The 25429-nt window shown below is 48.2% G+C and overlaps 7 protein-coding genes across 7 annotated transcripts; 4 read left to right on the forward strand and 3 right to left on the reverse strand.

Annotated features, from left to right (window-relative positions):
* Positions 1-1665: 1665 nt before the first annotated feature.
* On the forward strand, positions 1666-3671 carry KVR01_010996 (uncharacterized protein; the record flags this gene model as incomplete). The annotated part of the gene is made up of 6 exons (XM_044789688.1): positions 1666-2362; positions 2564-2659; positions 2734-2905; positions 2969-3062; positions 3172-3291; positions 3402-3671. 6 exons carry the CDS (start codon positions 1666-1668, stop codon positions 3669-3671), a joined length of 1449 nt encoding a protein of 482 aa, XP_044640143.1.
* Positions 3672-4387: 716 nt separating this feature from the next.
* On the forward strand, positions 4388-5104 carry KVR01_011046 (uncharacterized protein). Its single transcript, XM_044788237.1, has one exon. The coding sequence runs from the start codon at positions 4425-4427 to the stop codon at positions 5001-5003; it is 579 nt and encodes a 192-aa protein (XP_044640193.1). The 5' UTR covers positions 4388-4424; the 3' UTR covers positions 5004-5104.
* Positions 5105-5342: 238 nt separating this feature from the next.
* KVR01_011063 (uncharacterized protein) lies at positions 5343-8829 on the reverse strand. Its single transcript, XM_044793074.1, has 2 exons — positions 8648-8829; positions 5343-8490 (listed from the first exon to the last, which is right to left on the reverse strand). Exon 2 carries the CDS (start codon positions 7950-7952, stop codon positions 5940-5942), a length of 2013 nt encoding a protein of 670 aa, XP_044640210.1. The 5' UTR covers positions 7953-8490; positions 8648-8829; the 3' UTR covers positions 5343-5939.
* Positions 8830-9955: 1126 nt separating this feature from the next.
* On the reverse strand, positions 9956-14379 carry KVR01_010845 (uncharacterized protein). Its single transcript, XM_044786877.1, has 4 exons — positions 13570-14379; positions 13112-13429; positions 12819-13032; positions 9956-12733 (listed from the first exon to the last, which is right to left on the reverse strand). Exons 1-4 carry the CDS (start codon positions 13855-13857, stop codon positions 11967-11969), a joined length of 1587 nt encoding a protein of 528 aa, XP_044639992.1. The 5' UTR covers positions 13858-14379; the 3' UTR covers positions 9956-11966.
* A 136-nt stretch (positions 14380-14515) lies between these two features.
* On the forward strand, positions 14516-15980 carry KVR01_010838 (uncharacterized protein). Its single transcript, XM_044784578.1, has 2 exons — positions 14516-14858; positions 14935-15980. Exons 1-2 carry the CDS (start codon positions 14801-14803, stop codon positions 15597-15599), a joined length of 723 nt encoding a protein of 240 aa, XP_044639985.1. The 5' UTR covers positions 14516-14800; the 3' UTR covers positions 15600-15980.
* Positions 15942-18647, reverse strand: KVR01_010827 (uncharacterized protein; the record flags this gene model as incomplete). The annotated part of the gene is made up of 1 exon (XM_044782546.1): positions 15942-18647. Exon 1 carries the CDS (start codon positions 17343-17345, stop codon positions 15942-15944), a length of 1404 nt encoding a protein of 467 aa, XP_044639974.1. The 5' UTR covers positions 17346-18647.
* A 3258-nt stretch (positions 18648-21905) lies between these two features.
* KVR01_010989 (uncharacterized protein) lies at positions 21906-25072 on the forward strand. Its single transcript, XM_044793742.1, has 6 exons — positions 21906-23451; positions 23651-23695; positions 23830-24114; positions 24175-24292; positions 24376-24446; positions 24539-25072. The coding sequence occupies exons 1-6, from the start codon at positions 23199-23201 to the stop codon at positions 25006-25008; spliced, it is 1242 nt and encodes a 413-aa protein (XP_044640136.1). The 5' UTR covers positions 21906-23198; the 3' UTR covers positions 25009-25072.
* Positions 25073-25429: the final 357 nt, after the last annotated feature.

The raw sequence follows: 25429 nt of genomic DNA on the forward strand, positions 1-25429 counted from the left end.
ACATGGGGTCTATCGAAGACCAGGGCTCCGTTTTTTTGTTTTAGAAAAGAAAATCAAAAAAAAAAAAAAACTTACAAACGCCCTCCAATCTGGTCTCTTTCATGAGGACCGCCTCATCTATAGGGGCTGCCTCCATATTCTTTCCGGTCCTGCCGCGAGACCCTCGGTAGACATCAATCGTACAATATTCACCGTGCACCTTGTTCATGGTGGTATATGGGAACTGCCAGCTGATCCGCGCGTTCATTCCCTCTGATACCGACGTGTCCGTAGACCACCTGACATTCCTGTAGACGCCGGTCACCTAAGGCGTAGAAGATTCCTGCTCCGAGTTGCTCGGGATGTCCCCGTAGGCCCCTACATATGTACATAGTACCAGGGTTCTCAGGTCGAAAGCGATAGCCGCCTTTTCTCAAAACTTTCGATACTTCACTGCCTATAAGTCATTCTGTTAGAGGTTGAGATAGACACTGGTTTGAGTGCGCTTCCCCCTGTCGATTGTCTTCATGGTGATGGCTCATATACACGGGCACTGAGTCGAAGCCACAATGGAATTCTGGTGTAATGAGTCGGTGTGATCATGGGTACATTCCACTTTAGCGCGACTCCATTGGACTCGAGGCGGTCGTCCCAATCTGTCGAAACAATAATTTTTCAGGTTAAAAACAAGGTCTGGAGTTTTGGTTTTCATCGGGACTGATGATGGGTTGACAGTCTCGCGATAGAACATTCAAGATAGGCGTCAAGATGAAGTAGCGCCACGTGATTTGAATTGCCGAGGCCATGTAATACCTAGTTCGGCCAGATGTATTTGTAATGGTCCTTTTCCTACCGTGTCAAACCTTTTCTGACTAGATAGTTCAAGGCATGTAGGGTTTCCTTGGCTCCTCTGAGGGCAAAACATAACATCTGGTTCCCGTCCAGAATGCCCGTCGCTTGTTTCTTGAGAAGGGCGTGCGTGGCTGTGTGGCCGAACTGGGAGTGTACCTACCCATACCTTCTTGGGTTGCTCGCCCTTGAATAATGGGGCAGGCGCTCAAGGTGGATTGACCATGACACAGTCGATCTACAACTCTTTGAGAGTTTGATTGCAGTCCTGACGCGCTCATCGGATGGTTCAATCGTAATTTAAGACATATGGAGGGGTATACAGCAATGGACTGAGATCGTATCTATGGATGATGGCTTTGCTCTGCATGTTGTGAGTTTTGGAAAGATAGCACAATGGTCTCTGTTTGGACCAGTACGGTAGCTGAAATGCATTCGGGTTCGATGGTACACCATTCGCTGAGAGTCAGCGCTTGGGTCAAGCATCGGTCCCCTTTCAAGGCGGCCCAGTGCCTCGAGTAAGTATAAGCTTTGATTAGCAATAAGACTGGCACAAAGAGAGGGTCTCCGCAGTCTCCGACTACTCCGTACTGCGTTTGGTACATTAGGGCCGAGTCATGGCAAGGATAGTGACACTCCACCTGTGAGAGCCTGCCAAGGAGTGATATATCCGGAGTTCTCAGGGTATCAAATTAATCACGCGGTTCTTCGATGTATTTATGATCGCTCAAGTCCTTCTTCGGGAGAGAACGACTTCCCTTCTACATTATTCGACGATATCCATCACACTCCTTATCTTGGACGACAGAAAGTCCTCGTATTCTTCACTATTTCAGCATGCACGTCATAAACCTTTTGGGAGTGGCTGGAGTTGCGTCCGCCGCAGCCACGAATTCCAGTGATCCATGGGCCGATTGGAACAAGGAGACCGCTTTCACGAGGACTAATTACACCGTCACTCCGAAAGGCGTGCTTAATCCCTACGAGAGGTGTGCAGGCATCGGTCACTATGGTCCAACCGCATGCAGCCAGGGGATTGACTTGGCGTGTGTATTCAAAAACGACTACTACAGCCAGTGCGAGCCTGTAGATGACCCAAAGGCCCCTGTGGAGCCGAAACCCTCTGGACCGAAGCCTACGAAGCTAAGCCCTCTTGTGCATGGCAAGCCCATGGGCTTTGCGTCTGGTGTCACCGGCGGTGGCGATGCTGAGCCGGTTCGGCCCAAAGACGTGCATGAACTGAGCGATTTGCTCCAGGATCCGGAACCCCGGGTCATTATCCTCGACAAGACTTTCGATTACACTACCGCAATGGGAACTGGTGTCATTGATGGCTGCAAACCTTGGGGCGATCTTGAGCAGAAATGTCAAGTAGCTCTGGGCCTCGGCGGTGACTGGTGCAACCGTGAGAAGCCGGACGCGCCTAAGGTGCAGGGATTGGAATTCAACAAAGCTGGAATCAGCCCCCTATGGATTCGGTCTCACAAGACTATCATAGGTTCAGGTGATAAGGGCATCATTGTGGGCCGAAGCAGTAAGCACATGCAGCTTTTGGATACGATTTCAACCCCTTTAATCAGAAGCTTGTCCGATCCTCCACAGAGTGGTTGATTTTCAGCAAGGCAGCAAAAGTTTGAAGGATCGATAGCCACAATGTGGTCTATTTCTTCCTGGACTTGCTCACAACTACTCATTGCTCCCTGTGTACTCCGCCCGCTAACTCTCAGTTCTGCAGTCCGTATGATGGGTGTCGAGAACATCATTATCCAGAATGTCAAGTTCACGAGCATCAACGAGAAATACGTCTGGGGTGGTGATGGATTGGACGTCTGTAAGTCGGAATTTCCAATATTGCAACACACTATGTGGGCTCCAAATTTGTGGCTGGTGGCTAACACATACAAGGGGCCTCAAACAACATTTGGCTAGATCACATAACGATCAGCCGCGTGGGGCGCCAAATGGTCGTCGTACATGAAGGATCAAACAAGAACATCACAATTAGCAGCGTCCACTTTGACGGTTTCACAGAGTACAGCAGCAAGTGTGGAACTGAGAGCAGCACATCGCATTACTGGTGAGTCCCAAGTCATTCTGGGTCTTCGACCTGAATATATTCTAACCTGGATTGCAATAACAGGGGCTCCAAGTTTGCGGGGCCAGACGACGCCATCACTTTCATTTATAACTACATGGACCACTTCAGTGGCAGGGCACCCCAGGTGGGCGATAAGGTGCGCACCACTACCCACGTCTCCCTTCAAACACCCCCATTTTCCTCGTTGAAGAATCTTTTAGAGCGCACAACTTCAGTACCAGTAGCAGGCGACTAACTCATACTAGAATGAGAGTAGCGTTTCTTTGACCCATGTCGTCAATAATGTCTGGGAGGCCGTCTCGTCTGAGGCCCACGCCTTTGAAGTCCTCGCCGGCGGCGTAGTTCTCGCTGAGGGAAACTTTATTGTAAGCATCGGCCTTCTGCAACTCCCAAATATCTTCAGCCGTCATGTTTCTGGATTTTATCAGTGCGTATCACATTCAACGGAAGCCAGTGATTAACAGGTTTGAAATAGTACAATACGAGCATAGTACTCGACGACAGTCACGGAGTGGGGCTGGTCTACATGCCGCAAGACACTCTTGGCGATGCACTTTGCACAAAGGCCATTGGTCGTCCCTGCATGCCTAACAATCTTGTCCAGAGTGGCCCTTTTAACGCTTCGAAGCCCGCTACCCTTGACGTTCCTGAGTGGAAAGAGAACAGCAATTTTCCTGTCGCCGAGACCGCCGATGAGAAGCTCCGTGAGAAGGTCAAAGCCAATGCTGGCTTCGGGAAACTGTAGGCAAGACTTGTACTCGAGACAAAGTGTCACCGGTGTCAAATGTCTGCAAACACAAAAGCACGCATGGGGATATTCTCCTAACCAGTTGTGGGAGCATCCTACGGTGGAGGGCCTCGGCTTGAATATTTCGTGGTAGAATTCATGTATATCTTACTGTACCCCCGGGTATTCCAATCAAAATATCTCTGGACATTCATGCCTCCAACTTCTATTCGTACCATTTGACTAGCTCTGCACAGGTCTGCACTCCGCTCCAGCAACATAGGACAACATTTTGCAGTATAAATTCCAATGATCTTTCCTCTTGTAAAGTATTGCCTTTAAAGGGGACATACTATATGATGACATCTGGAAGGGTAGCCTTATATGGATTTTAAATTTATAGTTTATGCTCTTATAGAGAATTTCGTATGAGCTGACGTGTGCGCTTAGATAGCGACCTTGGTATAGGGGTCCTATCAAGGGCTGCTTGAGAGCCTGTCGGTCGATAGTATCATCTTTGTGGTTTTCCCCAGTCGATCTCTGCGACTGACGTGTTGAGAGGTCTAACAGGTGGGCTGGCATACGTCACTGCCAGGCCCATGATCCACAGCCACAGTGGCGACACGAAGATCATTACGTTGAAGGCACCTGTTCTCCATTATATAACGATTCTGGTTCGGAAATTATTCCAGATTCTATTTCTTACTTTTACCAGTTTTGAGAGAAATTCAGATTTTACAATTGCATACTCAAGGAAATCACGCCGACTTCATGAACCATAAGCAACAACTCAGGAAACCATTGCCAACGACGACCAGTTCAGCAACCAGAAGACAACCTCCCAAGCACACAAATATGTCAAGCACAACACACAGCAGCAAGTCAGGCCCAAACCAAGTCGTGGACAACGAATCAAAAAACGGGTACAATTTCGTGAAGCCGAGCACATGGTCCAACGGGCAGGCAGAGGACTCGGAGTTCAAAGTCCCAGTGGGTGCCACGGCCCAACTCGCAGAGAACGACGACGAGGCCCTGCCAGGCGTGCCGGGGCCGGACCACTCGGCTCGAGACACGCTCCGGAAGCAAGCCAAGCCTGTCTTCAACCGGGGGCCCTCCATGCTCGACTTCACGGCCGTCACGTCCGCGGGGCCGACGCCCGCCGGCGAGGTGCCCCCGTCGGCGTCGTACTTTGACGGTTCGCGGCTGCGTGAGTCACACCTCCCCGACATGGAACTGAAGACGACGAGGAGGCAGACGGTCACTGCGACAGATTTGGAATTACCCAGCCGGGTCCCCGGCGGCGAGGTTCAAGGTGCCGACGGGTTTGCCCCGCGGACATCTCGAGGGTAGTACACTGGATGAGACAAGCGGTGGAATAGGGTGAACAACATACACGGTAGTCATACATAGATAATAATATAGTCTTCAAAGGTTCTGAATGCGTTGTCAACCTGTCGAACAACTATCTTTTCTAGTCCCTGGACCTGAGTGTAGTCATCCCATGTTGTCCATTTCTATTACTTGCCGGCAGCTGACATCTCTTAACTTGTTTTTTTTTTTTTTTTTGTAAAAACTCGCACATGTACTGGGCAAGGACATTTGTACTCGCGCCGTATTCGCGTTTTACAGATAATCGCGTGAAAGCCGAAATTCGTTCACGCATGGGATGCAAAACAACACAACTAATAACGGATTCAATGACTCTGTTGCAAATTACCTAAGGGATTGGGTATCTATTTGTGATCCTCCGCATCCACTCACCTATCTATAAACTATGCATATTAAGAAAGCCGAATGCCTCTGTTGTATGCAAATCTCCCCAACACCGGGAGGCATCGCGAGCCCGTTTTGCTTTTTTAGAAGCCAGCTGATATTGATGCACGGCCAGTCAGCGACTTGAGACGCACATTTGATTCATCATCAGACCGAACCCGAGCAAGACCAATTATCAGCTGGAAGCATTCTGTCACAGGTTTGGAATCACTCCTTGCCTTGTGGTGGCCCCTCACTGCACTCAGCCAACGTTGACGGCCGATGGGCACGACTTTGGTAATTCCGTGAATCAAGTCTCGCAGTCGCCATTCTTAACCCTGATGACGAGATTGGTGAGAACAGATCCGGTGCACCTTGCCCATCTGCTTCAAAACTAGCCGTCCTGGATGTTTCCAGCGAGGTTTCCCGTGAGATACTCCGGTTGGTCTGTGCCTTTACAGCAGCATACGAAGAATTCCTTGACCCGGGGCCAAAACGGGAACGTCCCGCACGGAGAGGAGAGCACCCACTGCCCTACGGTTGCTCGGACTCGATCTTCGCTAGTGGCGCCAGCCTGCTGTGAAGTTGGCTGGGGTGGACATGTTCCGCGGGGGCGTTGGATGTGCGAGGTGTTCGAGTACCCGGCGTGCGACTGCCAGGGGTACGTCTGCCCGAAGGTGCCGAGGAATACGGGTTTGCCTGGCCATCTCTGTCTTCCTCGAAACTTTGCGCTCTTGATGCTGCTCTGGAGGCGTTACGGGACTGGTTGCGTGACGCCGCATCCCTAGCGGCACTGTAAGAACTGGTTCGGGACCCGGGGCCGAAGTGTGGTCGCTGAGCATGACGAGCAGTACCTCCTGGGGTAGCGGTGCCTGGCTCAGGTTGCTTCTCAGGCTCGCGGACCGCCGGTACGTGATGCTCTGTGGCCGTGGACGGCCGACGCGGTCGCTCGGTATCGACGCCTTTGGCGAGATTCTCGGCGAAGGGAGATCGTTTGCGCAGCTCCGGACCCTTCCAGTATATGACATAGACGGCAATGACGAGCAGAAATGAGATGCAGAAGAGGATGATGGACGCGTTGAATAAGGGCTTTCCGTTCTGCCCGGGGATATTTTCGTAGAAAGGGGTGGCTGCGCAAGTGAGCACGCCGGCAAGGAAGTCGCGCGCCCAGCCGTTCCCACCGGTGGCGGAGGCAGAGTAAGGACCATAAGCACAGATCATGTAGTCAATAGTGGCCATATAGATGGCATAGTTTGCAATGCCTATGATGGCACTTGCAAACATGGAGCCAACCCAGTGAATTGGTGGCCCATTGCACGTGAACGCGAATATGAAGAGACCCAGAGGAAGGCACGGCGCGAGGTAGAGAAGCCACCAGAGACGGCTCTCGTACTGTGCATGCTCATCGTCAGGCCTGGATCTCCGCTGGTGAGTGTTTCGCCTGATGGCGGGGATGAAGGAAAGCCAGGCAATGAGATAGCCGATTCCGATGGGGATAAAGGCGAGGCCGATGTCATAATCGTTGAAGTTCCACTGCGTGTACACGAGACTGAACGACTGGATCTGCATGAAGATGAGGGCATCTGCAAAACCGGACAGAAGCGACAGGACCAGAACGATGGGTTCGGTGACGAACATGGAGAAGGGGCGGAACCAAGTGTGCATGAGCTCACCCCAGGTGAAGCGCTCACGGAAGGGCTCAATCTCGTTGGGGCCCCAGACATCCTCGCCGTTCTTCCTCCGCTTCTTTGCGATATTGTCGATCATGATAGTGGTGCGCGTCTCGGGCACTGTGAGCAGGTGCAGGATCTGCACAAAGCCGCCGAAGATGAGCTGGATCCATATGCACCATCGCCAGGGGAGGAATTGCTGGACAAAGCCCCCGACGATGGGCCCGAGGATGGAGCCGCCGACCGAAGAGAAGACTATGTAGGCGACCGCGTATTGCTGGTGGTCCGAATCAAACATATCGGCGATCATACCTAGGGTGACGCTGCCACCGGCGGATGACAGACCGCCGAGGCAGCGGCCGACGATGACGCTGGCGAAGTTTGGGGCGAGGGCGACAGGCAGGGTCCAGACATTGACAAGGAAGAGCGAAGCCTGCATTATGGGTTTGCGACCAAACTCCTCGGACCAAGGAGCCCAGAGCTCGCAGCCAAATGCGTAGAGGATGAGGAACAGGGCGGCTCCGAGACGGGCGACCTGCTCACTGACGTGGAACTCCTCGGAGATGCCAGCCAGGCCGTTGGAGTACAGGGAGGTGTTGAAGTTCATGGACGTCTGTACCAGGAAGATGACGGTCAAGATCCACCACTTCTTGATCTCGGGGTACGCAAACGCCAGCTCACTCTCGCACTCGCGTGCGGTGAGCTCACGCTTGGCGCCGGCAGCACCCAGGCGAGTTTCCTTGTGTTTGGGCGAGGAGTGATGGTCGCCCTTCTCGTCGACGACAGCCGTCTCAGATCCAGAGCCCGAAGCTGACATGTCGTGATGAGCGTTGACGTTGCGGCCTCTGGGGGGAGGCTGCGTCGTGGTGGCCGACATGGTGTAGTCACGGAGTACGGGGCACCGTGTGATCAAGCCGTGCCAAGGTCAGCTGGGCAACGGGGAGTTCGGGTCGGGATGTTGTAGTAACTACTGGAGAGGATGCTCGCTGACCAGCAGATCAGAACCAGGCGAGGCTGGCGTAGTATCCGTGGCAGGCTTTGTGGCAAAGCCTCGATGCAACTTTTCTGGAGGGCCGGGGGGGGGGGGACTGATTTGCGAAGTTTGGACAACGTCGAAAGTGGAAGACTGTCTTGAGGGGAGGAGGGGATGTGGAAGATATAATTTTGCAGGAAGGAAGAAAGTTGGAATGGGCGCAGTGCGAAGGGCAGGAAGTATCTTTGTACCTTTGTACCTATCAGGTACTAGTATTGTAGGAAAAGGGCACATGGGCGAAGTAGCGTCGCTAGGTAGGCCATGGTACGACAGTAGTGAGAAAGACGTCACTTTACAGGTTTGGATGACGGATGCAACCCGTGTGGGGGACTGGGGAAGGCAATGAGAAGAACCTCTAGAATATTATAGAGTACCTAGGTACCTAGGTGGTGTTCAAGGTCAGCGAGAGACGGCCAGGCCGGAACAGAAACCCCGGGGCGGCTTGCAGCTGGCATTACGAGACGCTGGTGGTGGGCAACAGATCAAGTGTAGTTGGGATAGTCGCACTGCTGCAACGTGATGATGGAGGAGAGACGGACAGGATAGGATGGGAGGGAAGGTTGGTGGTTGCGCACAACGACATGCGCCTACGGTCAAGACCGAGCAAGCAATTACATGGGTAGTCGGCAGCCGACAGCCCTGGAGGCCGGGTGGGTATGGAATCATTTGCTGTGTGAAATTCGAATATGCAGTGGGGACAAGATTCCAAGTTGCAGACGAACCATGGCATGGAGGTTTGGGAGTCTGGAGTAGGTGTGGGTCGCGGAGCCTGGAGACCTGGAGACCTGGAGACCTGAAGTCCTGGAGACCTGGAGTCCTGGAGTCTGTCTGGAGTCGAGTCTCACACCACAGCCGACGGAACATGGCCGATGCCCCCAAGCCCACAGAGCGGCTCTCGGCTTGACTTTGTTATGATGGCGATGCATCTGGCCGTCTAAACCTGCCTCACATTAGTGATGGTGGGTGTCTTGTGAGCTGATCTGGTTTTGGTTTTCTTGGTCTGTCTCCCTTTTTTTTTTTTTTTTTTTTCCCCATATCCCTCCCCACCCGTCTTTTAACGTATCCTACGGGGTTATCGAGGCTATCACGGCTATCATTCTACATCCCTCTCGGTCGGTTGCGTCATGGTGGGCCACCTTGAATGCCGGGCCGATTCAGCAGTGTACCTACCACACTTGAGCAGAAAAAAGCACACAAGCGGCGGTCTTCCTCCTGCCCGTTCTGCCGATGGGAAGGCGCACGCACTGATGATATTCTGTGCAGCAAGGCACGGGCCAAGCGCAGGGCAGCACTGTCTGGATGACGTCAGTGGGGAAAAGTCTGTTGTTGCCGATGACCAGACACCAAAGGACCATGAGACTACTTAGGTACCTAGGTACCTAGATATCTACACAGGCACCCTGGGGTGAGTAGGTAGAAGTGAGTGCTGTGCTGGACAGGGCAAGGTTCGGCCACTCCCGGCGGCGTCTGGGTCTGGCAATCTTTGCTCCTCGTGATTTAAAAACAGGGAAGTGACGCGTCTTAGATCATGTCTTCGTCTACCACGGCAGCCTGAGTAGCCTGCAGGCACACCTTACTATCACTGCAAGCCTGCTGGTGGTCGTGGTTGGCCTCCGGTCCATCTGCCGACGGCCTCTAAACCGTCTTCTCCAAGTCCCACCGCCCTTGGACGTCGATGAGGCTCACGACCGGGATGTGTGGGAGCACGGGTAGGCCTCGCCAATAGGTACACTACCTAGGCAGGCTTGGGTGCAGATCAAGCCTTCGCCAAGCAGCCCAAGCAGCCAGCCCAACAAGCAGCGATGCTTGCCAAGTTGCGGGAGGACGGGCGGGACAGGAAAGGAAAGGTGAAAGGGCTGACCTTGCCAGCCGCCAGCCCAAGTGGGTTTAGCAGCAGACTAACCATCTACTGTGTACCTACCATCGACCTACGATTTCACACAACCGCACTTTGAACCTAGGTACTTAGGGACATAGGTCATCGAACGGCAGCCCGCTACCAAGATGCTAAGTAATGCAATCCTAACGTACACATCGTATACGACCAACTCCCCTTGTTGTCCTGATGGCTTGCTCAGTCAGCAACGAGTCCGGGTCGGACACCACAGTCGCAACACCCGCGGGGCTGACAGGGCTGACGGGGTCGACGACTGCATGACGACACCCCCCGGGCCCGTTCTCTGCGCTTCTAACACCCTCGGCGACCTGATGAGTGTGCACTTTGTCGTCACGCGCAGTCACGTCCAACAGTCTGCCATACGTTGATGTCCGCCATGAACGTCTGATATTACAATCCCCGCCGCAGCTCGGCAACGAGTGTTGGCTCTTCGAAAGTTACGAGCCGCCGTACGTAAGGGCGGTTTCCCCCTGCATTTCCCACCCAACCGCACTTCGGCCTGTTGCCCCAGTCTCCCCACAACAAAACACCCGTTCATCCCCACACCATGACTTGGAGACTGGAGTAGCCTAGCAAACGGCCCACAGTCACGGCACTTTGGGCGGGGATCTACATCTGTTGCAAGCAACAGTTGAACTACACCATGCCGCTAGACACCGCCGTGAAGCCGGCCAGAGAAACTTCGGCGGAGATCCGTCCTGCTCGGTCCGAATCACCCGGCTGGGCTCCCTGGCCCATATGCGGTTAGCGACGAGTTTGAGAGGGGTTCTTTCAGGTATCACCTGAGCGTCGACAGCAACTCAATTGACACAGTAAGTAGAGCTCAAGAATGTCTCTGAAGACTACATACCTAGGTATGTACAGGGCGGCGCCAACCCAGGAGAATCTGGCTTCCTGCACAGGCCACTTCCACAGTGACAACGAGTTGTTGAATCGGATATGGCATGCTGACAAGTGACTCTTGACCATTCTGAGGGCGCGCCAATACGGCAACCCATCGCTGACAACAACTGAGTGAATCAAGGCGCCTACAAGTGTCAGATCTGCAGCATCGATCCCACTCATGGCGATACACTTGTATGGTTGAGGGTAATTAGCCCGAGATGGCAGAAACCATGGGATGGTGGAGAGCAAGTATAATTGCTGCTGTCAAGACTGCTCTTGTCGACGGCGACAAGCGAGACTGTCTCGTGTGGCCAGGTGGCAGTTATCTTGTCGTTGCGGCAACACTATTTTTGCCAGCACTCGTGATATGGATTCTATTCGCAACGCGCTGGACTCTCTCCTGAGCCTCAGCTTCACCCTCGGCTCCGCCGTTGAGACCGGCCCCTTGGATGTGGCGACGATCCAGTTGACGCGGACTGACTGCGATCGGCACGGGCGGCCACAACATTAAAGTGGTTTCGTTTTTAACCCCCATACATATAAAATGTATGTGGCACCTTCATACAGTAGTAAACGCTCAAGACCCAGCGTTTAAAGAAATACGGTGCCAACAATAGTGGAAAGAGAATACAGTGCGTGGACACGTGGCTCTGCCTCGTACCGCACAGACAAGGCTGGAAGGCATCGCTCCCGACGGCGCCGCTCACTAGAAAGCCGGCAAGGCAGTCATACGGCGAGACTAAAATAGTCTCTCTCTGGCTTTGAGCAATGGCCATGCAACTAGGGTGGAGGGAGGAGGATGTAAGCTCGTGACGAGCGGACAATGTTTCATCAGCAGCTCCAGCGTGGCAGGGTAGACTTGACCTCTGTTGTTGTCTCTGGTTGCCACTTCACTTTTCATGTTCGCGGTATGGATTAATAGCGTAAACAACTATAAGGAATACACCGGTTTCATGTTGAGAGCCGCACAAAAGTTGCGTAGCCTAAAGTTCTCGTCTCATCGACGACCTGCAGTCTCGTAGGTGACGTCTTCGGGAGCCAAGTTCAGTCGCTGCGTGCACTCCTGCGGAATCCCGTCACTTTCCAATTGTGCCAATCTTTCGGAAGCCAACAAAGGTGACGAGCATCACCATACCCGTGCTCGCAAAGACTGTCCAGAAGGCAGCTCGAAATCCGTCCATCAGCGCCGCCGTTTCCGAGGTGCTTGTGGAGTGTTCGGTAACGGATGCTGCAATGGCCGCTGTCACAGCCAAGCCTACCGAGTTTCCAAACTGGGCGACCTCATTGAAGACACCTCCCGCGAGCGACTGAATCTCGGGCGGAAAGGCGTCGGATATGACTAGGTTGCACACGCTGAAAAGGACCCAAGGGTTGATGGGACAGAGGAGCAGCGCCCAGAATGGCCGCAGCCAGTAGTTTTCGTCCTCCGCCGCCGTGGCCATCAGAGCGGGAGAGACCAATGTGGCTGCCGCCGTGATGACGCATAGCGTAACGACCCGCACGCGAGGGATGAGGTAGATGAGTGCGATGTTGATGGATGTGCCCATGGCTATCTGGGAAAAGTAGCGGATCGACGAGTCCAGCGCGGAAAGCCCTTGCACCTGCTGGAAATACAACGTGGTGAAGTATTCGATTCCGTTCAGGGAAGCCCAACAGAAGAACACTCCCAGACATGCTGCAGTGAAGGCAGGCTGTCTCCATAGACGGTTAGGGATGAGAGCTGGTCGATTGTGCTGAACCTGGTGGTGCATCCAGAACGGAAACGCAGCAAGGAGCACAAATGACGCGAGCAGTAGGACGACGGTCGCCGGCTGACTGATCTTGCGGAAATCGGATGTCACCACTGCGTGTAACACCACATGTCAGCACGGCCCGTCCCATGCTCACGCCGGGCGTTTTCCCGGCGGCGATGGTGGTGGTCAGCTTACCTGCGAGGATGTACATCAACAGCCCTAACGAGATGCTCAGCCCTATCACCCCGATCCAGTCCACATCCTCGATGAGCCGCCTCGTCCAAGACTTTGACGACACATGCTGAACAGTAGGGAGGGACCAGATTGAGACGATGGACAGGCAAAAGTTGATGATGGCCATGATGTAGTACGACCACCTCCACCCGATTGTGTCGGTGAACACGCCGCCCTGGGGATGGGATTTTGGGGTCAGTCGTACCAAGCATAAAAGAGGGGGGGGGCATTGACAGAATAAAAGTGATGCTAACGAGTACGAGGCCGAGGGCATAACCCAGTGGCTGAGCCATTCCATTCATTGCGAAGCTCGTGTTTCTCCACTTGCCCTTGGGGAAAGTGTTTGTGATCAGGGACACGGTGGTAGGCAGGCACATTGCCATGGCGATGCCGAGGCATGTGCGAAACATGATGACCTGTATGCCCGAGGTTGCAAAGCCAAGGGCTACGGTAAAAATGATGAAGAGAAAGCTGCCAGTGACCCAGGTTGGCTTGGGGCCGAGGATATCTGCGATGCTGCCGAAAACATGGAGGAGGCAACCTGCTGCGAGGGCGTAGACAGCTGCTGGCCACTGGGTATTGTTTCCGCCTCATCAGTTCAAATGTTACATATGTAGTCTTTTGTGTGCAATGTCTCAAGTCTCCAGTCTGCGGTCTCCGAGTCGCTGGGCTCTTCGCGGAGCTGGAGGGGGTGGGAACGTCGGAGACTAACCAATATCAGACTCTTGTCCAGGCCCACGTCCTTCGCGATGCGAGGCAGGGCCGCAATCAGGATGCCAGACCCCATGGTGTTGAGAAAGCTGATGCCGGAAAGTGAAACTATCATGGCAACGCCCCTGGCTCGGGACACCCTTGAGCGGGTGCATGCGTCAGGCCGGCCACGGCTCTCCCCCGTGCCTCTGTCGCTGGCGAGAGACGACGCATCTTGCAACGACGCAGTCTTGAACTCATCGCCCAACGGCGATACTCTGGGTTCCAGAAGGTGCTTCTCGTTCTGCATGACGACAGCAGGAGACTGGCAGTGATGAAGAGTCGGGCTGGCGGGCAACGTGGTTCTTGCAATGACCCAACCAAGTCGCGACGCGGGCAAGTGGTCCTAAGTGATAAATGGAAGTACAGGCATCCATCCGTCTCGGTGATTCAGTGATTCCCGTGGAAGGAGGCCCTTGGCACACCCGGGCACCTACCTAGGTACCTCCATGCCCGCAAGCACCACCCCAGCCCGGCGAGGCGTGGGCGCCCGAGACTCCAGATTGCACGATGGAATCGCGAGTGTCGGTGGCACTGCGCGATGGAACTGTGCCCGCTGCGCTGCGGTGTGACCATTGGCCCTGGCCCCGAGCAGATCATGTTGATTCGGGCAGGTGAAAAATGTTGGGCGGCTCAGGCTCGGCTCGTAATTTGGCCTGGGGCCGGGAAGATATTGATGTGCGGTGGGAGTGAGGCACAGTTGGACGAGTTGCGACACGGATGAGGCTACCGTGAACCTTTGAGGATGTACGGAGTGTGTGTGTGCTACAACGTTGCGATGCCCGTGTTGGTTTGGTGTACGCTTGAGCAATCCATCCCGACCCGTTGGTAGCTAGGGCAGCATCTCATGCGCCCCCAAGCAGCCACTTGCTCGGGGAATTTGACCAGTCACTCACTTCATTGGTCACTTGGCTTCGCAGACTCTTGCCAACCCCGAGCTCGCGTGTGGGGATGACCCGCAGTAGTGAGTAGGTCTTTGCCAACGACAGGTCGACGCTGCGGAGCGCTGAGTAACCCGTGGCTACCTACTAAGTAGGTAGCGACTGAACTACTCCCTACCTACCTCGGGTGGCACCTGGCTCCTCCCCCCGTTCGCTACATCCCTTCCATCAACGTGCACCGTGCCACATCACATCCAGCCCGCAACACCGTACTGTACTGCATGCTCCGACACACGAGTCTCAAGAACGAAAATGGGGTCATCAGAGAACACAAACACGATAGTCCTTTACACCAACCACACATGCACATGTGAGTGGGGCCCGCCTTCATATAAAGCTACCTACTCAAGCAACCTTCCTGATCCTCCACGGCTAACAGAAACAAGGGGCAAATCGTGCGGACGTGTGTCTCGCCGAGCTGGGGATTGCCTTTGAGGAGCGGATCATCAATGTCGACGGACCCCGCCCTGCCGACTTCCTCAAGCTGAATCCTCGTGGCCTCGTGCCGGTGCTCATCTTCAACGACCAGGTCATCGTCGAGTCTCAGATCGTCTGCCAATTCCTCTGCGACGTCTTCCCGTCGCACCTATGTCCTCCCCCCACATCCACTGCTGGGGCGCTCAGACGGGCAAGGATGAGCTTCTTCATCGATGCCTACTGGACAAAGTACCACACGATCCTTTTCAGGCTGTTCGAGTCCCCCACTCCTGCGCACGAGGAGCGAGTGGTGGACGACGCTGTGGACGGAATCAAAGCAGAACTCGAGCCCCTGCTGGCTGATGCCGCGCCCTTCTGGGGCGGAAGTAACCAACTCACCCTCGCCGAGGTCATCACCGGGCCCTTTGTGATCCGCGCACGCGCCTTGAGCAAGCATGGTGTGTACCCTGCGAGTTTGAACAAGCGGATAGAGGAAGAGGCCCCCAGCTTCCACAAGTGGGCAACGGCCACGTCCGGACACGAGAACATCAAGAGGTTCTTTGACGAAGATGTCATTGTCAAGCGGTCCATGGCCAAGAGAGCCAGGATGAGAACATCTGCAGGGCTGGACTGATGGTTCAAATCACAGCGCAGCTTAAGCTTCGTCGTTTGTACGCTGCTCCGGGCCACCGTTCCTAGATGCGTAAGAAGGATTCATTCTCCCAGCTGAGGGGCAGGCGACTTTCCGACATTAATTAGAGTTGACCAGTACGCCGCGGGACAGCTTCCCTGTTCTCACTTTCAACTAGGTAGTAGACTGCTAGCAAAGAGACTTTGGTGACACAGTGCGCCATCTAATACACGCCAACTGCAACATGATTGGCCCCATTTCGATCGGAACATGCCGAGGTCTAACAGCTACCATGAGGCTGTGTCCTGTCCTGGGAGTCCTGGAAATCCCGGGGCAAGGTGATATCTAGGGTGCCCTCGCAAGCGCCTGTCTAATCCATGTCTGAACCTCCGCCAACTCTGTCATATTCTTCCCACCCCACATCACGTCTGCCATGTTGCAACCCTCCCCAATGCTCGCTGTTGCCGTGACCACAATCTGGCCAGCCTGCACCAACCTCTCAAGCCGGGTGTAGATGCAATCCACGTCCCCTCCATACTCCACTGCCGAGAACTGGGCCAATGGCAGCCCCCTTTGCTTCCAGAAATGGCCAGACATGAGGCATATGGGCATGGACCCAGTGAAGCGGGCGTTCAGATCGACGACCCACTGCCCACCTTGTCTGTCCACGACGATGTCCACCCCAGCCCAGCCCATAAACGTCTCGGGCATCCTTCTCGTGGTGTCCCGCACAGTCTCCCACACCAGTTCCTGCAGCTCCGCCTGCTTGCTGAAGTCGATGTGGCCCCCAGTCCACTTCCCGGCGTCAGTCAGTGTCTGGACCGTGACCCCAAGGATCTGCGGGTTATCTCTGTCGTGCGCCGTTCCCGGCGCGCCGACAAAGAAGTGCACGCTCAGGTCCTGCACCAGGTCGATGTACTTGCTCAGCAGCACCTCGGTCGTCCCGCGTGCCTTGTACTTGGCCATGGCCTCAACCATCTCGTCTCGCTGACGCTCCGTCTTGACAATGTAGGTGCCGAAGCTACATCCCGCACGGTACAGTTTGACCACGAACGGGAGCGGCCTGGCCCAGAACAGGCAGGATTTGGCGGGCAAATCGACGGTCTGCAGGTTGACGACCTCAGATGGTGGGGTGCGCATGCCGGATTGGACAAGAAATTCCTTGCTGTTGATATCGAACATCTCCCTCGGGCGGAGGAGGCAGTCGTGCTCGTCCATCCACCCTTGGGGCCGCCAGAACAGGAGCTTCTTCCCGGAGGTGGCCCTCCTCAGCTGGGCGGCGACGTCCTGGCGGTCGAGGTCCACTATCACGGGACGGTGCCGCTGGTTGGGCGCTAGCTGTGACAGCGCCCTCTCCATGGCCTGGGCCGTGACATTTGGGGCGAGGAGGAGCACATCCATGTTACCCACCCCAAAGGCCCTGCGGAGGGGCTTCATGCCCAATATGATGTTGCGCAATCTCGCAATCTCCTGCTCGTCTTCTGGGGAATAAGGCACGGGCTCCTCGTCCTCCGGGTAGACCAGCTCACGCGGCCAGGCCGGGTGCAGATCCATGTGTGCAAAGACACAGTACATGGTCACGATGAAGGGCCCCGGTATCCCATTGGCCTGGTAGAGCTCGGCCAGGGTGGTGTCGAGCTGGACAGTTGTGGTTGTCTGCAGTGGCGTTGGCTGCTGTGCCTCATGCTGCAGGGTGGCGATGTTGCTGGGCAGCGTGTATGCAGGAGCCCGGGGCTGCTCGACCTTCATGTTGGCTGCAGAAGAGACCGTACTGGGCAAGGGCGCAGATGGTGTTGTTTGCTACTTGCCGGTCGAGGACGGTGCTCTCTGCTCTGCCCGGGACTCGGGGCTGGACGCCGACTTACAGTCACAATTTATGTGGCGGCGGCTCTTGCCCCATATTATGTGAGACGGCCTTTCGTCCAACGCCCCCGAGGTCATCAAGTCAGCCCGACTGACTCACCGCCTCGATGCGATGGTCCACGGGGTCAGATTCGGGCGCTCAAGGATTCAACCACAAGCTTCCACGTCTTGGGGCCTTCTCGCCCCCTTGGACGGACCTCAGGTGGTCGCCCCGAGACAGCCTGATCCCGGTCCGAGTCAAGACCGCGGCGGACACGGCAGGAGCGATAGACCCACCGGCCCGCCAACAGCTCGCAAACTCCTTCTACAGAGCCCTCAATGGGTGGATTGGACGTCAAAACGGGTTAGGGTTCCTTGCACTAGTGCTATATCGTTGCTCTTCCCTGGTCCCTGATTGACAATTGACCTATACTAGTAGGCACCTCCACATTCCGTGTCAATCATGGCTCAAAGACAAGACACACCATTGTGTTTGGGATGCACTGTTTTAATCCGCCAGCCAGCCACCTTACGGACATCAACAACCCGCAGTGCAATGAATTATCGAGAAAAACGACGAGCCCCGATATGTGGGAGCGGAGGGGCTCCAGCCTGACGGGCGAGGAGGCCCAATGACAGGCATCAAGTTTCCACGACGCTTGTGACTGTGTCAAAAAGCCAATGGGAATAATGCGAACCTTGCCATTGTTGGTGTTGTTTCGGATCGGAGTCGAACTAGCCTTTCGAATGCTTCCTTTCCCATTTTTGCCACTCTGTTTATTTGTTCCGGGATGGCAAAAGACAGGATGTGGCTAAGGGGCTATCCAGCCAGCTACCCATATAGAATACTAACCTGACAGAGTGGGGCAATGGCACCTGTTCCTACCGTCCCAAAGGATAACATGTGGTTATAAGCTAGAGGATCATAGCAGCTACCTCGCACGTGTGGTGTACCTACCTTGGTAAGTAATTTCCCTCTGTTTCTATTAGCTAGGAAGCCTTACGACCCCCGGTACTGCTAACAACATTTGTACTTAGGTGTGACGGTACAGGTTAATAACTGCTAGATTCTAAGTTGTGAGGCAACTTGGAATTGTGGTCTTTTAGCTAGGGTGTCTATTATATAGTAGTTAATAGATCTATCTTATTAGATATAAAAGTAAGTAGGTATTAAAGGGTTTATTTATAATTATAGCGTTATATATCGAATTAAAAAAGTAATAGAAAGTAGATATAGTTATTTAAATAAAATTTATAAATATATATAAATATATATTTAAATATTTTAACTAACTTTTTATTTAATTATTTAATAATAATTTAATTACTTACTTATTTTTAAGTTTTAATTTAATTTTATAATTTTAAACTTTTTTATAAAAGATTTAATAATAACCTTTTATAATTAATATTTTAAAAATTACTTAAATTTTATTTCTTTTATAATTAAATTTAAATATATATAATTTATTTAAATTTAATTATTAATCTTTAATTAATAAATATAATATAATTTAATAATATAAATTATAATAAAATAAATAATATTATTATATTAATTATTTAAAATTATTAAATTTTAAATAATATTTAATTTATTTAAATTTATTTTAAAAATTTTAATATTTAAAAGTTTAAAGTTTTAAAATTATAAATAACTTATATACTTAATTATTTCTTTTATTTTTAATTAAATATAACTATAATAATATTTAATAAAAGTTAAAATATTTATATTTAAATTAATTTATAATTTATTTTAAATAAATAATACTCTTTTAATATTTTAAAATATATATTACTTTTAAATATAAATTATAAAAATAAATATTTATTTATAAAAGTTTTTATTTAAATATATTTTTATATTTATTAAATTATATTAAAATTAATTATTTTTAATATAATTTAATTAAAAATTAAAAATTATTTATATATTACTTAAATTAAAATTAAAAATAAATTAAATATATTTTTAAATTTAAAAATTTAAAAATAATTATAATAATATTTAATTATTTAAACTTATTAAAATATAATAAATTTAATTTATTGTATAATTATTCTTTAAATTTTATTTATTAAAATCTAATTTTAAATTTATAATTCTTAATTATTAAAATTTAATTTAATTTATATATATAAAGAAATAATATATTTTATTTTTTTAAATATTTTAAATAAAACTTATTTATATAAATATTTTATTAAATAATAGTTTTATTATTAATCTATTTATAAACTTTAATATAAAAGTATATAATATATTAAAATATATTAAAATAATTTAATAAAATTAAATATTATTATTAAATTAACTTTTAAATTAATATATAATTTTATATTAATATTTATTTATTTAACTTTAATATTTATTTATTTAATAATTTTTATAAACTTATTTAATATTTATTTCTCTTAATAACTCCTTTATAATTATAAGTACTTTTAAGTTTATATAAAAGACTTTATAAAATAATTTTTCTTTAATTTTTAATACTTTAAATATAAACCCTTTTAATATACCTTTTAAATTATATATATTTAAGTATTAACTAAGTATTTAAATATTAATTAAATATTAAAAAGTTAAAAATAAAAAAGTAAAAATAAAAATTATATTCTTTTAATCTTTTAATACTTTTTAACTTTTAATACTTTAAACTTTTAACTTTTAACGTTTAATTAATATTTAAATACTTAATTAATATTTAAATATATATAATTTAAAAGGTATATAAAAAGTTTATTAAAAGTATATTAAAGGTGTGTTAAAGGTATATTAAAAGGTATATTAAAAGTATATTAAAAGTATATTAAAAAAGTTTATATTTAAAATATTAAAAATTTAAAAATCTTAATTAAATATATAGTTTTATATAAACTTTATATATAAAAGTTAATATTAAATAAGTTTATAAAAATTATTAAATAAATAAATATTAAAGTTAAATAGGTAGATATTAACTTTATAATTTTAAAATAAAGTTTTATTTTTAAAAGATATTTATATTAAAAATAATATAAATATTATTTAAAATAAAAGAAAATTTATAAAATATTTTAAATATAAATATTATAATTTAAAATTTATACTTATAAAATTAAAGTATTATAATATATATTTTTAAAAATATTAATTTAAATTAAATTATAATAAAATAAAATAATTTAATAAATATTAATTAAAATTTTATTATTATAAAGTTTTATTCTTATATTTAAAATAATTATTATTTATATTATTTTATATTTATATTTATTATTAATATTTTTAATTATTTTAAAATATGTTTTATAGTTTTACTTCTATTTTATATATATTTAAGGATATATATAGCACCTTTATATAGTAGTAAGTACTTAAAACTTAATACTTAAAAGAATATAATATTAATAATAATAGTTATAATATAATAAATATTTATAACCTTAACTTTATAATATATAAATAAAACTAAAAGGTATTATTTTAATAATAGTATTAATTAAAATTATAAATAAAAATAGCCTATAGTTTAATTATTATAAAGGAGTTATATAATAAGATTAAATCTTTAAAAATAATCACTATATAAATAAATTATACTAAAGGAAGCTTAATTAAAAATTATTCTTTTAAATATATATATATATATATATATATATATATATATTAATAAGACTTTTATTAAATAAGCCTATAAAGTTAATATTATAACTTTTATTTAAATATATAATTATTAACTTTAAAAAACTTAAAATAAAAAATAATTTATAATATACTATCCTTAAAACTTTTATAATAAAGTATTAAAACTCCTAAAAAGAGTCCTAAAAGTAATTTATAAAAAGATAAAAAAAGGATATAATAAGCTTATTCTCCTTTAAATCTATACTTTTATTACTAATAACTATTAACTCCTTAATACTATAAAAAATATAATAAAAATAAAGAAAAGGGTGGATTTAAAGTTCCTCTTTAAGAGAATTATAAGGATATATATAAAATTATTAAAGACTTTATATATAAGTTTTAGACTATTAGGGAAGAAACGAGTAGTTATATAGTATAAAGGAAAAATATAGTATAGTTAAAGCTTAAAATATTTTTTATTTAATATTACTTAACTTTTTTTAAATATTTAATTATAAATAATTTTTTTATTAAAAAATAATAAATTATAATATATTAAACTATAAGTATTAGATAAATATAACTAGGAATATTATTGTAATAGTGGATGGTTATAAATTTTCTTAATCACGGATACTGGTCGGGTACTTCCGCATGACCACGTGGGTGGGATGGGATGCTGTTATGTTTTAATATAGCGTCCCTGCTTGGTCGAGCCGGCCAAGCCGGGTGACGTACACTAGAAGGAACACCCCTGAATGCCAGCAGAGGAAATGGAATATAAGGGCGTGGGTACTCCGGAAGAAATGAAAGTGGACTAGTCCAACGGCCCATCGCAACGCTTACGAATCCCTTAAGCACCATTATGAGGCTCTGGGCCTGCGGACTGTTGACTTGCACCGGGGTGATGCCATCGAAAACAAAGCCCACCTAAGAGTTGACTTGACCTCTTTGCCAGTCTGTGATTCGATTTAAACTCAGGCCAAGACTAGCGTACCACAGCGAGACTTGGTCGAACGGTGAGACACTGGAGCACGCTGGCACGTCGACAACGGTACATTGTGCTCGTGCTGTGGCAGAAATGACAAGGACTGATGGCCACCCAAACGGGGCGTTCCGCGATGGATGCCACGAAGCCCCGCTTCAAATCTCGGGGATGGTGGACAAAGCTTGCAGCGCCTTTATCGTGTACTAGTGTACATTTACCGAGGCGCGCCATTGAGGTTGGATCGGATGGGGTTTTCGAGGCTGACTGTTTTGCTTTTTGTGGCCTGTTTCTAGGTCTCTTCTGGAAGGTGGCGGTGACCCCTGGTCGCCTGTAGGGCCCGCTTTGCAGCCTGGCTGGAGGGGGAGCCACATTCCCGGGATGTGTTTCAGATAAAACGTGGCTAAGCAATCGCATGAGCTTGAATAGAACCGCCCCCGTCCAGCCTGTCAGTGAAACTCGCGGGTTCAACACAACCCGACTTCACAGCGCAAGATCACAAAGTCTAGGGTCCCTTGCGGAGAGACCAGCGCGTGACCGAGCCGCACGTGGGTTGCAGCTGTCGGGCCAGAACCTCGAGTCAACCCTAGGAAAGAACAATTGAAGCCTCGTGGTGCAGCTTGCCCGGTAGGCACACGTGCAGACAGGCGGAGGCGCATTTGGAGAGCTAAGGGGGGGGATAACCAACATCGGGACACTGGTCACGATTGCCTGGTGCAACAGACCACAAATGTTGAGTCATCCATGACTGTGAGCGGACCGAATGAAGGATTGAGGCACAGGCCAGGAAACAGGAAACGAGCTGCATCAACGGCGAATCGGTCCCTTTCAGGCCCTCTTGCTGCGTGAAAATTGGTGGATTAATATCTCCGGTGCAGGCCCTCAAAAGTCCGCGTGTGCAATCAATCTGGCCATGTGGGTCAAGGCAGCCCTGGAGGGGCCCAGGCCTCAAGTGTCGACCGTCTAATTTCCACCACTTCTTCTTCCAGGTCTACTCCCTCCCAGGCACGAAAGCCTCTTGCTACTTGACGGTATTCCCTTCTCTTGGCTCGTCTCCTCTTGCCTTCGACTCTCGCGGTACTGGTACCTGCGGACAAATGTCGTCTATTCGAATGGACTGCCTCTAACCCACGACGAGTGCGACCGACAGTACAAGGACATGGCGCCGCTCCGTGATTCCATCATGGTGCCCGACCTGCCGGCTCTGTCTCCCCGGAAAGACCATTACTACTATGACCCGGCCGTGGAACTTTACGCTGGGCTATGGTGTCTCTTCTCTGCTGCAACTGCATTCCTAGGCCTGAGGGTTTGGGTCAAGTTTCAGCGTCGCCACGGTTTGTGGTGGGATGATTATCTTCTAATGTTGTCATGGCTTATCCTCTTGGGCACTGATATCCTAACAACCTTCGAGTGTAAGCAGCTCATGCGTGCAATGTTTACACCTTCAATAGCACACACATCCTATCCCCTGCCCACCGTGACAACGTTGAACAAAGCTTTAATGGTCTACTGGGCTCAAGCTAGGCTACGGCCACAATATGGCCTACGCCTCACCGCAGTCGCATGAGGCTTATTCTTAAGTTCTTTCGCAGCTAATTGCAGATTCTTTAGACGCAAATGGTTATTCAAAGGGTGACTGGACCGACAGCATGCATAGTGAGTAGCTTCCGCAATCAATAGCAGCACCTTGAGAAGCAGGCCATGGGAACGCTGTCGGGGCACGTCTCTGCTCCTCTTCGTTGCGAGGTTATGTTGTGCGGCAATAACTGACTTCTGTTGCTAAAAAAAAGTTTTGATCAATATCTCTTCAGATGGAACCGTGATAGGGCAAGCTCTGACCAAAACTGCCTTCGCCGTCACGCTCTTGCGGATGTGTCATGCTTCGACACGATCGCGGTTTCCCTGGAAGCAGACCCTGCTATGGTTCTGTATCATCACAATGGATGGTATCGCGCTGTCGAAATGCGTCTTCCAATGGGCCAAGATCTGTGGGCGGCACGATTATCAGCAGTGGTACCGTCTGAACTGGTGCTTGGATTGGACATTTTCTCAGGATTTTAAGGAGCTTGGGAACAGTAAGTCGTCGATAGACCGTGCCCTCTCTGATTCCAACGTGATGACTCACCACCTTCCAGTCTACAACATTATAATGGACTTCCTATTCGCGATTTTCCCCTGGTTCATTACCTGGCCGTTAAACCTGAAGCGAGGGGAGAAAATCGGGCTAGGTGTCACCTTGAGCCTTGGAATGATGTATGCGCAGCCATCGGCTATTCTCTACCGCCACCTGGCTACGAAAATCAAAGTATACCCAACTGACAGTGGCAAAATGGCAGGATCGCTATTATCACAGCAATACGAACTTGGTGGAAAGACACACCGCTTATGCATGTGCATGACTGGTGGTGTAAGTGCCTTTGATTTAAGTTATTGTTCCTACAAGGAAATGAGAGCAAATAGGCCATCGCAGATGATAGATGCTGACACAGTTCCAAACAGATATGTGGCGGGACGCTGTCTCACAGATATGGTACTCGGCTGAAGTCTCTGGAACAATCATGGTACAATGTGTTCCGGTGCTCAGGCCTTTCATCAAGGATTTACATACCGCATTCACCTCCAAACGGCTTGAAGCCACGGAGCCATCGCGGGCACAGTCGACCTGGCGCGGTTCTACTCTCATCGACCAAAGATCGAATTCGATCCCATCCAGAACAGCTTCGATATTGTCCAAGAGCGAGGAGAAGAAATCACCTGGCATATTCGAATTGACAGAAATACCAGAGGAGACAATCATATTTGACCAGACAGCAAAAGACTACGGGTATCATGCACAGGCATATTATGACCCTAGTTCCGATCGCACCGCAGAGTTGCCTGTGCAGGGCATCACCGCGACTACGACGACCACTCAGCAGCTGAATGGACCGCTGGATTCTTGGCCAGTCCCGACAAGAGGGAACTACTAGTCACAATCGCAATCTATACAAATTCTTTCATGAGCATCATTCGAGTGTGGCGGGTCATTCGCACAGGCAATTAGAGATCTGCCGATGTTGCACGCTCCCATTCTGTTCCCGTACATGGAAAACAGTAAAGGGTTCCATGTACAGCAACAATCTAATACATACATCATCTCACACAATACTCGTTACCTAGTATTATAAATTTATAATATAAGAATACTATATAGTAAGATATTATTTTTATATTATTATAAATATATTATATATAAAGATATAATTAAATAATATAATAATAATATAGAAATATAAATTAAATTAACGTCTACTCACCTAGTAATTATATCCACTCACTTAGTTTTTTACTAACTACTTACTCAGTATAAGGATTTATATATAGGGCCTATATAAAACTATATACCTAACT

Source organism: Diaporthe batatas (assembly GCF_019321695.1).
Source record: "Diaporthe batatas strain CRI 302-4 chromosome Unknown Contig00014, whole genome shotgun sequence".
NCBI lineage: Eukaryota > Fungi > Ascomycota > Sordariomycetes > Diaporthales > Diaporthaceae > Diaporthe > Diaporthe batatas.